At 35.6% G+C, this 15,081-nt stretch overlaps 1 protein-coding gene across 5 annotated transcripts in view; it reads right to left on the reverse strand.

Annotated features, from left to right (window-relative positions):
• Positions 1–82: 82 nt before the first annotated feature.
• The window catches only part of LOC145728924 (RNA-binding protein RO60-like), a 28,209-nt gene continuing 13,210 nt past the window's right edge, over positions 83–15,081 (reverse strand). For 3 of the 5 annotated variants that reach the window (XM_081979478.1, XM_081979477.1, XM_081979479.1), the window contains exon 8: positions 83–10,610. In XM_081979478.1, the coding sequence (XP_081835604.1) occupies positions 10,475–10,610 (136 nt within the window). In that variant the 3' untranslated portion in view covers positions 83–10,474. Of the gene's footprint in view, positions 10,611–12,437; positions 12,717–15,081 lie in introns of those variants that run through there. The other 2 variants (XR_014178188.1, XM_081979481.1) reach the window with 2 other exon arrangements.

Below are 15,081 nucleotides of genomic sequence, written 5' to 3' on the forward strand. Positions count from 1 at the left end.
TCCGTTTTTGTTTAAACCTTTAATAAAAGTCAATCAACTGATATTAGGATCAGATCCCCATCCTACAGTAAAACCAAAGATAGAAAAAAAGCAGTATTTTTATTTAACAATAAATATTTTTTAATAAATTACAAAATATTATCATCGAAATATAATTTGTTGTAAATCAGATCTAATAAATAATACGTTCTTAGAAGCGTTATCACATCCTGCAAGATACTCAATATAAAGCATATATCAAGAAGGTTTTACAAGTTTGTTACAGTTAAATTTATCCTATTTCATTAACACTGAAAATTTGAAATATAAAAATTTATTATTTTAGTAAACATCAACTTACAACCAAAAAATGAGTTTTTTAGGGTGAGTAAAGGTGGATTCATAGTTCTGTTCCTGTAAAACAGCTATTATTCACAGTTTGAAACGTAAACAAAAACATAACTCCGTTAAACACAAAAACATAAGAAATGAACCATTTTCATTTCTTATGCTAATGTTCTTACGTTTTTACGAATCGCATACTTTTATTTACTCCAACTTAGATAGTTCTTAATGTAATGTAATGGCCAAACGTTGTTCAGCATTTATTCCATTTGGCAAAATAACTTTGGTGTAACTAAATGTAACAATTTATTAAAAGATGCTAAAGTCAACCTTTTATATTTGAAAAACTGGGCTTCATCTTTAGATTTCTTTGGCAAAACATATGTTTTATAAAAACCTAATTGGGATCGTTTCTTACTAATTTTCCTGGATTTTTCCAGACGAGTTTTTCTCCTTCTTTTCTTTAGTAGCACAACACAATATTCCAACAGCCTCCACTATAAAAGCATCGTCAAAGACCATTTTAAATACAAATCCTAATGCCACTAAAAATGTAAATCACCAAATAAACCACTCAACCTATTTTTTTCTGACAATATTGGCTGCCAAAAGGTAGAAGTTTCTCATTTTATGTAATTATGTTTTACGTCCTTATGTTTTACGGAAACAAAACTATGAATTCACCTTTAGTATGGCAAAAATCACAGTAAAACTTAATGACGTGACAATACAGCAGGGTGCCACAAATTCGTGGGTAAGTACAGGGTGTCCGGTTAAGGGTACGGAGCGGCTAAATCTCAACAACGGTAAGGTGTAGCGGTTGGAAAAAAAAATCTTACAATCAAAGTTAGCCCAGGAAATGGCTGGAAATTAGTTTGAAGTTCGTAACTCCGTCGCTGGGGGGCGTAACTGCTACTTCTTCTGTCAGTGCCTATCCTCTATGGATGTTGGCAGTTGATACTTCTCGCCACTATGTAAAATTTCTAATTCCTTTTGCATTCGTTGGATCACGGTGTTATTTGTGACATGGTAAGTGTATGAGATCCTGAGCATGCGGCGGTAGCACTACATTTCAAGCGTTTAGATGTAGCATCTGTCAAGGGTCAGGCTTCCACTCCATATAGAAGCGTGGAGAAGACGTAGAACACTTTAGGACCTAGTGCATGTTACATAGGACCTTTCTAAGGCGGTCGAAAACAGTTGATCTCCCGTGAGTGATCCTATTCCTTGTTCAGGCTGCAGCCCAAATACGTTATTGTATCTTGTAACGAAGTTCCTAATTTTTTCTACGAATGTTTGCAAATAAGCTACTTTGCATACGTAAAAGTGTGTGCAAAGTGGAACTTTCCCGCACATTATGCGGGAAAAATTTTTTCCCGCACACTTTTTAAAATGCTGATCATAGTGGTTTTATATAGACTATTATACATAAAATCTGCTTAGAATTTTGCGTAGAATTCAAAAATGTAATAATATTCAGGGGTTTCATATAAAAAACACGACTTTTTTCACATTATTCTTCCGTACAGTTTAGGTAAATAAACCACCTTGTCTCTGTCTTTGGAAATGAGGCTTGTTTCCTTAGAAACCAAAGCTCATTGTCAAACAACGCATTTATATGCAATTTAAAGTCTACAACAGTGTTTATTCTTACTTATTTAAGTTAAAAAAACTATTTTCATAATGGATATCACTGAAGATGAACTTCCGGAAGATGTTCTAAAAGCCGCCAACATGGCTAGTTTGCAATTGCTGCCTCTCAAATCGCGAGAAAAATATGAGAAACAATATGAGTTGTTTACCCAATGGTGCGAACAAAAGGGGATAAAAACCTTAAAGGAAGAGGTACTTTTAGCGTATTTTGTTACTTTAAGCAAAGAATTCAAACCTAACACAATGTGGTCAAAGTATTCAATGCTCAAAAATGTAATAAAAATAAAAAGAGACATCGATATCGGTGAATTTTATAAGCTCACTGCATTTCTGAAAAAGCAGAATGTTGGTTTTAAACCTAAAAAGGCGAAAATTTTTACAAAAGAAGAAGAAATATTCAGTTTTATGAACCAGATGAAATTTACCTGTTAATTAAAGTTGCCACTATATTCGGACTTGCTGGTGCATGTCGAAGGGAAGAGCTAGCCAATTTAACCACTACAGATATTGAAGACAAAGGAAACCTCATAATTGTTAAAATTAGGGATTCCAAAAATCATACAGCAAGAAACTTTATAATATCAGAAGAAGCTCATAACGGAACCTACCTGCAACTGTACAGAAGATACACCGGCCTACGTTCAAAAAAGTCAAACAATCGTTTTTTCCTAGTTTACAGAAAGGGTAAATGTTTTTCGCAAAGTGTTGGAGTAAACAGTTTTGGAAAAATGCCTTCTGAAATAGCTATTTTTTTGAAGTTGCCAAATCCAGAACTCTACCCAGGGCACAGTTATCGTCGATCATCGGCAACGTTCCTGGCCGATTCTGGAGAAGGAATCACTGACATAAAACGCTTGGGGGGTTGGAAATCGACTACGGTAGCTGAAGAATACATTGATGAATCCACAAGTTATAAAAAAGGATTAAGTAACAAAATTCTGACCTTCAATCCTAAAGAAAGTGAAGCAGTTCCAAGTACCAGTATTTTACCTTCAGTTGCTCAATCTGCGATCAATTTAAAAAACGCGACCAACTGTACATTTAACATTAATGTTGTTAATAACAATAAATAGTTATAAGTTGTTGTTTTTAATATCAATAAAAATTAAAAACAAAATGTATAGATATTTCATTCGTAGAAAAAATATTGTTCCTAACACGTGTGCAAAGTAGTTTTCCCGCACTTGAAGCTTATCCGAACTCCGCTTCGCGTTGTTCGTCTAACTGCTTTCGCGTGTGGGAAAACATAACTTTGCACACTGAATAGGAAAACTACTATAGTATTTTTCCGTTTGAGGGTGTTTCTGGTGACGGCGCAGGCTACAGTAACTTTCTTTTGAAAACAGTTATGTAATCCTTCTGGTCCTGTTCCTGTTTGTTTGACACCGGGGAAACGGTGTGGCAAGCAGGAGCGGTGAATCCTGTAGCTCGTTTACTTGGCTCCGGGGAAACGGAGTAGTGAACGGGTTTGGGGTACTGGAGGGATTAGCGACTGTGTGACTGGCAACGCCACGAGACTTGAAACCTCTGTTGCATGATTCTGGGGAAACAGTGTGCCACGGAAGCTCTATTTGTCGAACCCCGGGGAATCGGAGCGGCAGATAGAGATTAGATCGAGTGACGGGAACACCGCTGGTCACGTAATTGAGCGTCTTTGGGTTTTTGGAGCAAATTCCGGCGCCGAGTAGCTAGTTCTACATAACCGTACCGTACCGCCGTACTTACACCGTGTCTTAGACAGTCATAATCTACAGTAGTCCGGCTAAACAGTAGTGAAGGGTCCGTAGCTAGTTTTCTTTACCGTTACACGCTTTCCCCGAACCACTGAACAAGGTAGCTTTCGTTTCATTAGGTAACCGTTACCGTAAGTATTTGCTGTAAGTACAGAGAGCCGCAATCCAGTACATTTAGTGAAAACAGTTGTTTTAATTTTGTTTATTTCCCGAACCCTCTGGAACTTTCTTCAGCTGTCTAAAGGCTACCCAGGCACCGCAAAGTGGAATTTCAGCCACTATAAATAACGAAGGTGGCGCCCGAGGTAACGTAACCGAGGAAAAAGCACTACAATCTGCTGTTTCCAAGCTTTCGTTATTGGCCTTAAACTGGTGGTACTGCGCCTCATCGTTTTTACTAAATGTAAGAAGTTTGGTCTTCTTGCAGTTAAGCCTCATTCCGTAAATCCTCCAGAGCCTCCACCACTCGAGCGACTGTGCGCACAGACAACGAAACCTCCCAAGAATTTATAGTGAATCGGGGAGTGCGTCAGGGATGCATACTGTCGCCAACTCTGTTTAACACGTATTCCGAGATACTGTTTAAACAGGCGCTCAGTGAAACAAGAGGAAGGCATTAAGATCAATGGAGACCATCAATAATTTAAGGTATGCGGACGATACAGTTCTCAAAGCAGATAGTGCTGGGGGGTTACAGAAATTAATAGACCGAGTGGTGGAGGCTTGTAACATATATGGAATGAGGCTTAATTGCAAGAAGACCAAAATTCTTGTAGTTAGTAAAAACGATGAGGTGCAGTACCAACAGTTCAAGGCCAATAACGAAAGCTTAGAAACAGCAGATACAATAACGTATTTGGGCTGTAGCCTGAACAAGGAATGGGATCACTCACGGGAGATCAACTGCCAACATCCATAGAGGATAGGCACTGACAGAATAAGTAGCAGTTACGCCCCCCAGCGACGGAGTTACGAACTTCAAACTAATTTCCAGCCATTTCCTGGGCCAAACTTTGATTGTAAGATTTTTTTTTCCAATCGCTAGACCTTACCGTTGTTGATATACAGCCGCTCCCTAACCTTACCCGGACACCCTGTATAGGGATATGACAGTTTGTGATGGTAACCAAAAACCGAAACGTCGGATCTTAAATATGATACTGACAGGTTTTAAAGAAATGGTAAAGTGTCATTAATTTTTAGTTAACTCATCAAATAAATCAACTAAAAAAAAAGAAATTTTCAAAATGTCTTTTCAAAATTTCTTTTTTTTTAGTATCTCCGGAAGTAATGGAAATTTTAAGACAGTATATTATTAAACTCCAAATTCCGCAATTTTCCTGTAATTGAACCAAATCTCTTACCGTTTACGAAATTCCCATACTTACACACAAATTTGTGGAATCCTGTATAATGAATAGAAAGGTAAGCGTTTTGGAAGGTATAAAAAAAAAAAAAAAAAAAAAAAAGAAATTTTTACCCTTTGAGAATGACGTCAAGCAGGTGAAAAAACACACATGTCTGGAATTAGATCACAAATTTTAACCTACAAATGCTTTGAAAAATTAGTGCGTTCGGAAGTGACTGATGATCAAGTGCCTTGAAAATCACATGATCATGAAAGTTTCAGTTTAATCATCATTCATTCAGTGAATAGGTGTGCTTGCACTCATTTAAGATCTCTTCTACTCCTAATAACATAATATATTATTAATGTTCATTGATTTTGTGCTGTGTACAATAAAGCGAAAATAGTAATTTGGCATACCAACATTACCAACTTCTTTGTTTTTTATAAAAGCGGTAATTTTAGTTTTACTGACTGTAAAATAGGAGTCGTCAGCTTAAATTCCAGCCTTTTTCATTCGGCATAGGGTAGCAGTACTCACTTTTAAAGCCTGTGATGCTCTATCATACACATTGGAATAATCAATTGGGATGACACCTGGAAACTGTTTCTTTTCGTACTCCAAAAAAAGCAGCACATTTAGAATTAGCATTTGGGCTTGCTCATTGTCGCGCAGCATTTTTATACCTTTGATATTTGTTTATATCAAAGTGACAGTAAATGTCAACGTTTTTAATTTGACAAGATGACAAAATTAATAACGTACCTTTTTTGCTAAAATTGTTTATTTCACATGTTTGATATGCGAGAAACAAAGATGTAAAAAGATGACGTCATTCTCAAAAGGTAAAAATCCAACTATATATTTTGTGAAAGCAATTAATTATTAGAAAACGTTAAAGTTGTAACTTTTTCTTTATAGTTACAAATTTAATAATTTAATTACAATTTTTGGTGTCAACCAAATGGCTTTTAATAAAACTTTTGTTTTTTTTTGTCAAAAAGTAGGAAGAATGAGGATAATTGTTGCACAAACAGTGTGTAAAATTTTTTTAATCATAGAATTCTATATCTGCCAATGGTTCTTGACTTTTGCAAATCAGTGTGTCCTTACTAAATCCAATTATACGTGTTATATTAGTAATTTAAGTCACTAAAAAACAAAATAGTCACTTTTGGCCTGAAAAAGAAACGAAAAGTGGTCATGATATGGACTGTGTAATCTTTCAAAAATTAAATTTCTCCCTTTAATTACTCACACTAGTGTATCTTAAATAATTTACGAAAAATGAGACTTTTTCGTTGTTTTAGACATAATCGTGTTGCTTTGTAATACACGAAAATGTTGGATTGAGATACCATTCTGCATTTTTAAATCTATTTTGCTTTTATAATAACCTTACTTTTTGGATATATTAACGGTTAAACGTGTAATTGAGCATTACATGATGATTTCAAGGCACAAAAACTATCTTATAAATATAATTAGATATTCCTACAGTCTAAAAGTTACAACATTGAATATGTCAGATCTACCTATATTTATTACAATCACAATTAAATAGCTAATAAATCTGGATTAAATGACCTTATCATAAACAACCAATGATGCTCTAAATGTACAGGGTATTTGAAATCATGGAGAAAAAATGTTATTTTGATTTACAAAGTAATTATTAATGTTATGATCTTTTTTGCAATTTTTTTTACTTGTTTTGAAACACCCATTTGATAGAAAAATAGATTAGCTTAAAACTAAATAAATTTTTTATTTTTAAAAATTTAAATTTTTTTGAATAATTTCCCAAAGTTATAGCAATTTTTCAAACGTTCAGACGAGATAATATTAAACTCAAAATTGCACCAAATATGCCATAAATTAACCAACTCCTTTTACCATTTTTTGAGTTTCTAACTTATCCTGCATATTGAAAAGTATTGGTTCGAGTGAGAAGAAACTACGATTTTCCATTTTTTTTATAAAGCCTTTTAATGCAACTATTAAGAAATTCAACAAAAAAAAAACAACCAAAGAAAAAAATTCACAGCAAATTTAAAGAACATAATTTTAAAATTTTGTAGTAGATCTACTTAAGCATTTAACGTAGAAAAAACTAAGCATAAAAGTTACAAAAATAAAAAGCAATCCCTTAGTAGCAAAATAAAAAAATAAATAAAACAATAACTCTAATTTATAAATAAATAAAATTTTTGGTGGTATAATTTAATTTTTCAGTTAAACTGAAATAAATAGATTATTGCTTGAAATCACATTCAGTCGTGGTTTATGCAAAAGCGGTAAGCAATTCCAAAACAAACGGAAAAACCCTGTTTATACAGTATTACTGTTAGTATGAAACTATACAGAGTGTCTCATGCAGAAAAACCAATTTGTACCCTTAAATAATGACGGTCTAACCCAATCAAGATACGATCTTACCAACTTACCAAAAGTGTTGTTTTCAATTGCCAAGAGACCGTAAATGTTCAGATTGCTTTTTGCACTTGAAAGACTTGGTTTACACTAGTTCCAGATACTGAGAAAGAGGTAAACGCAATCAATACCAGCAAAAGGTTGGTTTCAAATTTAACTGTCTTTCTCTTTGTTTTTTGGACACTCTGTATACAATTAATGGTGTCACGGTTTACGGTAAGTGAAAGAGCAGTTCAAAACGAATATTTGGAGCTTTTTAGGATCGCAAAAACACCAAAAATGGCGGATCTACAAAATTTAAAAAATTTTCACAAAAAATTTAAAGAAGTTGAATGTCTCGGAAACGGTTAGAGATACGGAAATTTTACAAGAGACCATAAATGTTCAGAATGCTTTTTTGCAGTTGAATAACTTGGTTTACACTAGTTTCAGATACTGAGAACGAGGTAAACGCGATCAGTACTGGCAAAAGGTTGGTTCCAAATTTAACTGTCTTTCTGTTTGTTTCTTGGACACTCTGTATACAATTAATTATGTCACGGTTTACGGGAAGTGAAAGAGCAGTTCAAAGCGAATATTTGAAACTTTTTACGGTCGCGAAAATCCCAAAAATGGCGGAGATACAACATTTAAAAAATTTTCACAAAAAATTTAAAGAAGTTGAATGTCTCGGAACCGGTTAGAGATACGGAAATTTTACAAGAGACCATAAATGTTCAGAATGCTTTTTTGCAGTTGAATGACTGGGTTTACAGTAGTTCCAGATACTGAAAAAGAGATAAACGCAATCAATACTGGCAAAACGTTGGTTTCAAATTTAACTGTCTTTTTCTATGTTTTTTGGACACTCTGTATATAATTAATTATATCACGATTTACGGGAAGTGAAAGAGCAGTTCAAAGCGAATATTTGGAGGTTTTTACGGTCGCAAAAACCCCAAAAATGGCGGAGATACAAAATTTAAAAAATTTCCTCAAAGAAATTAAAGAAGTCGAATATCTCGGAAACGGTTAGAGATACGGAAATTTTACAAAAGACCATAAATGTTCTGAATGCTTTTTTGCACTTGAATGAGTAGGTTCACACTAGTTTCAGATACTGAGAACGAGGTAAACGCGATCAGTACTGGCAAAACGTTGGTTTCAAAATTAACTGTCTTTCTCTTTGTTTTTTGGACACTCTGTATACAATTAATTATGTCACGGTTTACGGGAAGTGAAAAAGCAGTTCAAAACGAATATTTGGAGCTTTTTACGGTCGCAAAAACCCCAAAAACTGCGGAGATATAAAATTTAAAAAATTTTCACAAAAAATGTACAGAAGTCGAATGTCTCGGAAACGGTTAGAGATACGAAAATTTTACAAGAGACCATAAATGTTCAGAATGCTTTTTTGCACTTGAATGACTGGGTTTACACTAGTTCCAGAGACTGATAAAGAGGTAAACGCGATCAATACTGGCAAAAGGTTGGTTTCAAACTTAACTGTCTTTTTCTATGTTTTTGGGACACTCTGTATACAATTAATTATGTCACGGTTTACGGGAAGTGAAAAAGCAGTTCAAAACGAATATTTGGAGCTTTTTACGATCGCAAAAACCCCAAAAATGGCGGAGCTACAAAATTTAAAAAATTTTCACAAAAAATTTATAGAAGTTGAATGTCTCGGAAACGGTTAGAGATACAGAAATTTTACAAGAGACCATAAATGTTCAGAATGCTTTTTTGCACTTGAATGACTGGGTTTACACTAATTCTAGATACTGAGAACGAGGTAAACGCGATCAATACTGGCAAAACGTTGGTTTCAAATTTAACTGTCTTTCTCTTTGTTTTTCGGACACTCTGTATACAATTAATTATGTCACGGTTTACGGGAAGTGAAAAAGCAGTTCAAAACGAATATTTGGAGCTTTTTACGGTCGCGAAAATCCCAAAAATGGCGGAGATACAACATTTAAAAAATTTTCACAAAAAATTTAAAGAAGTTGAATGTCTCGGAACCGGTTAGAGATACGGAAATTTTACATGAGACCATAAATGTTCAGAATGCTTTTTTGCAGTTGAATGACTGGGTTTACAGTAGTTCCAGATACTGAAAAAGAGATAAACGCAATCAATACTGGCAAAACGTTGGTTTCAAATTTAACTGTCTTTTTCTATGTTTTTTGGACACTCTGTATATAATTAATTATATCACGATTTACGGGAAGTGAAAGAGCAGTTCAAAGCGAATATTTGGAGGTTTTTACGGTCGCAAAAACCCCAAAAATGGCGGAAATACAAAATTTAAAGAATTTTCATAGAATTTTCAGAAAAAATTTAAAGAAGTTGAATGTCTCGGAAACTGTTAGAGATACGGAAATTTTACAAGAGACCATACATGTTCAGAATGCTTTTTTGCACTTGAATGACTGGGTTTACACTAGTTCCAGATACTGAAAGAAAGGTAAACGCGATCAATACTGGCAAAACGTTGGTTTCAAATTTAACTGTCTTTCTCTTTGTTTTTTGGACACTCTGTATACATTTAATTGTGTCACGGTTTACAGGAAGAGAAAAGGCAATTGAAAATGAACATTTCATTTGTTGTTTTCGTTTTTCGATTTGATTTCGTTTTAACTGTAAGTTTTGTACCAAGCTAGGTTAGATTATCATATTTAAGCATAAAAAATATGTAGGAGCACTTTTCTGCACATTTTAGAGACACCGTGTATAAATATGCGTTTAAATAATCAATGAACTTACAATCTATACACCAATCATTTAACTATAAGTTAATTATAGTCGATAATGGTAAATATTCGAACACGTTCTTTGTGGATGGAAACTATATCTCAGTTTTATAGTTGCACGATGCAAAACAGTCCAGAACAATTTTGTCCCTTAGTTTTATACTGATTAAGTATGTTTAAGAGAGCTTGGTTTTGATGCAATGGAAGAGAGACTATTATTTTTGCTGGACAGCGGAATTTCAATCATTCAACAGAATGTTCCCCTGGAGAAACATTCAGCTACGCGACACGCAACATTATCAAAGCCCAAAATGTACAAAACGTTTGCAAGGGCGTCGTCCGATATTGATAAGGAACGTTCCGCTGGTGCAAATGTAAGAAACCTAAAACACAATAAATACAGGGTGTACTAGATGACCGGCAAGGACGGTAAACAGTAAAGGAATGCTCGATCGATTTTGTTTCCCGGAGGCGCATGTATCCTGACGTCACAGTAAAGTCTAGACGTAAAGATACGGGCAACATTGCGCTTATGGGATTAAGCAATCCTTTACTACCGTCCTTGGGTGACCAGAAAACTAGTTTTAATTTTTTACTCTTTTACAGTGAATTTGACTGGAATATTTTTAAATGAAATCTGTATTTTTTAAATGTTCTGCCATTTTTCACAGGAAACTCACCGGATATTACAAAAGTTTTACATTGACAAGTAAAGAACGTTATTAAATTATTCAAGAATGCAGGTATGGTACGTCAATTTCAAAGTTATACATAAAAAACCAGTGAAATAGTTAAAAACAGACATTAGAGTCCTAAATTGGTTCTACATGTATCTCGGTAACCGTAAGAGCTGCAGAGTCGGTTAAATAGGGAAAGTTTCAGAGAATTCTATGGGAAACTTAGTCCCGGTTTCCAAATTAAACTATCTTTCTCCGTTTTCCGGAAAATTGGGAAAACTTCAGAAGCTGCATTTTAAACAATACAGCTCCTTAACAAAGCCAAAGAGAGTTTCGAAACTAAGACATTTTTACGATGACGTAATTAGCTTTGCTTGCTTTCCGAGATATGGATGATGCTTTGAGGGTAATCTCTGGCAATCTGGATTATCATGTAGCTAGGAGTGCATACTATATGCACTGATTGACTGCCATCTCCGCTACGGCATAGCTTTCTTGGGAGTTTGTTCTCGAAGCCGCTTCAATTCTGTGTTTCTCCTGCAGAAGCGAGCATTGAGGTGCTTGTGTCGTTTTGGATACAGGGCCTCATGTAGATCCCTCTTCATTGAACATGGTATCCTCACCTTATGCTGCATTTTTATCTTAGAGACGATTTGTCTTGTCCGTGGCAAGTTTGGGGGTCAGTTGTCCGAGGGCTCCGGCTCAGCAGATTCGTTTTGAGGCTTCCCATTCCTCACACGGAGAAAATTAAGTCGTCGCTTATTTAGGGTGGCAAGAGACTTTTCAATAACCTTCCTCTCCACGTGAGAGGCCAGCCATCTGCGCGTGGATTTAGGCGTGAGGCTGAGAGGTTTTTGCTTGACGGGGCGTACTATTCTCTGGACGAATTCTATTCCAGTTCTTAAAGCGCCTTGTTCTGGCATAAATTGACCAAGTAGCACTGTTTGTGTTTTTGATCCTCTTTCTCCTCTCTTATACAGGGTAACTGCCTTTTTGTTTTTATTTTAATAATTGTAAGGTGTAATTATGTGTGATTCATATTGTATGTGTAGTGTAATAATTATGTATGTTCTTTTTTTGCTGTTTTTGTATGTGTTTTCAGGGCTTTGTCAATGACTTTAAGTTTCCGACAATAAAGCTACTTTTTTGATTGATTGATTGATTTGATTGAACTGAGTAAATTCTTATGGCCGCCATCTTGAATTGTTGCATTTTTGGAAAGCGCCTAAAAAATCCTTTTCAATGATGTTCTTGATGATGGTATTATTTACTTTTTTAAGACCAGGAGGCGAACTCCGTAACGATGTAGGAAATAGAAAACGCATAGAAATAGACAAGAAAGGAAATTTCTTTCTATTAACTGTTGGAACTCTCTAAGCTATTTTCTATCACATTCGGCTGACACCGTCAACAGAAAACGGGAACCTATCGGTCCTAAAAACATTGACTAATTTCTAGTAATAAATCTAGGGCTTTTACTTGTTTCGTCGTTATTAGGGTTAATGGCAAGTATCAATGACAATAATTTGAATAATTCTACATTTTTTACTTTCTTTTTCAGTAATTAATCATATATTTCAAAGTTTACATTCTAAAATAATCCGTTTTGTTGCCATTTTTGTTGGTGGTTTTATTTATTGTAGTTCTGTTGCTTCAGTTTCTTATTTTCTTGTTAGACCATTAATATTTCTCAGTTCCTTGTAAACATGCTACCAATTGTTATACATTTTGTGAAGTGGGATGGGACTTTAGGATGTGTTGATAGAACCCATATAGCCATAACACAACCATTCCATCATGAACAGCTTACACCTCAAAAATAACAACTAATAGATGTATTAACACTAACTAAAAACTCAAAAATAAAGAAAGGGGGGTGCAAACACAATCAATTGGTTCCCAACCCAACCTTATTGACACTGACGGGCATAAAGGTTAAAAAACAAAACATTTGAATTTTAGAAGACGACGGAAAAGAAAGATTGACAAATACAAAATTTCATAGCCCCAAGAGAGATAAAATCTTAGCAAGACCTCATTTAGTCTTTCTATTTTGCACAACCCGAATACGTTGAGTGCCGATCTTTGCCAATCGAAACGTAGAGAGTACCATATATTACAATAGAGAAGGGTTTTCTATGACAGCAAAGAAATTTCCTTGCTATTCGTTAGAGAGTTCGCCTTCAGAAAAACGTCTTTTAAATTTGTGTCATAGTGGGCCAATATGAAAATAACGCCGCCATTATGAAAAACAAATGACGTTCCTAACCTAACATTATAAATAATATGACACTGTCACTTTAAATTTATGAAACCAGTGCTAAATTCCTAACCAAAATCAACGTAAACAAACGGAGAAAGGACAGCTGGAATGTCCGAAATTGTTTTCAAAGCTGATCACCAGGAGGAGTATCTCTTATCTTGAAACGCCAATATCTCCAAATTTGTATAATCTACAAGCTACTAGAACGGCTTATCTATAACAGAATCAGCGCAAGAATACTTGAAGTGATTCCGGTCGAACAAGCAGGCTTCCGGCCTAAACGAAGCTGTGCAGATCAAGTCTTATCACTCACCACCCACATTGAGGCAGGATTTCAAAGAAAACTAAAAACGGCGTCCTTCGACACAGTGTGGAGAGAGGGCAAGCTCCTACGTGTAGTCCCCTGCAAACTAACTGCCCGACTGATAGACAGCATGCTGAACGACCGAGTGTTTCAGGTAGTAATGGGATCCGACATCAGCTCCTCAAGGAAACTAAAGAACGGGCTTCCACAGGGATCAGTCCTTGCTCCACTCCTCTTTAGGCTGTACATTGCCGACATGCCAGAAACAAGATCAAGAAAGTTTGGCTACGCTGATGACTGGGTTCTTGCAACAAGATGCAGCGCTGTTGAACAGTCAGAGGAGACCCTAACGACAGACCTGGAAGCGGTGGAAAAATATTTTCGCTAGTGGGGGCTCCAACCTCAAGTCACCTGCTTTCACCTGAATAATAAACTCGCCAGAAGAGAAGTTAACATACAATTTGAAAACACCCTACTACCCACTATCTAGGCGTAACCCTTGATAGAACACTACTTTTCAGAGAGCATATATCGAGAACTGCCGGAAAAACTAAAGTCAAGAAACAACATAATTCAAGAACTGTGCGGTACAACTCCACTCTGCGCTGGGTCTTGTCTTTTCAATTGCTGAATACGTGCTCCAGTTTGGCTAAACAGCCCACACGTACATAAAATAGATGCGCAGCTAAATAACACCATGAAAATGATTGCTGGTGTCATCAAACCAACTCCCACGCAATGGCTACCCAGTCTTAAGCCATATCCCACCCCCTGCGATGAATAAATGCTCTTGCGAGTATAAGAAGATCGTGGACAATAGAAATTTACCCATCCATCAGGACATTGATGATGCCAACCATAATCGACTTCGATGGCTGTGTTCAGAAGAAGAAGATGAGTTCAACCTTACAAACGCATGGTCTGCACAACAAAACAATAACATGCCGTGCATCACCCACAAGCGACCGGGTTTCGATTTACCACGTAAAACATGGTCCACGCTTAAAGGAATGCACACACTGGCGCGAATAATTCGGTGCGACGGCGAAATATTCGTCGACTCAAAGTGTTTGGCGTATAACGAGGAGCAACAAACTGGCGCGAAAATTTCGCCTGGCGACAACGAAACTCCAGCGAATTTTATTTCTTTCGCGACAAGCCGCGTTTTCTGTCGTTTTCGTTGCGAATCAAAGATGGCTTCAACTGAAATGATAATAGAGTTTGTGAAGAAATATCCGATTTTATGCGATTTAAGTCTTTTCGTAAACTGGTATATCGTTTTTCGATGTCATCTTTAATTAGATTTAATATTTCATCAAAACAAGCAATGTCCATTTTGAAATATTTATAAAAAGCTTTTTATCTAGTCGCAGTTGTGGCATGAGTGTATGAAATTCGCCTTTTTCTTTTCTTTCCAAATTTATATCATGTGTCCAGAGCTTTTTTCTAAAAAAAAAACACCAACTTTAGCACAAAATGTTACTTTTTATTACTCAATTGACGTTAAACATTTTCCTGTCCTGTAAATGTTAAGGCGCTACTGAATTTAAAGTTCCCACATAATTATATTTAATAAAAAATTGTTAGAATGCCTTACTTTTCACCTTCCT

Source organism: Ips typographus, linkage group LG5 (assembly GCF_016097725.1).
Source record: "Ips typographus isolate SLU linkage group LG5, UJ_Ityp_2.0, whole genome shotgun sequence".
NCBI lineage: Eukaryota > Metazoa > Arthropoda > Insecta > Coleoptera > Curculionidae > Ips > Ips typographus.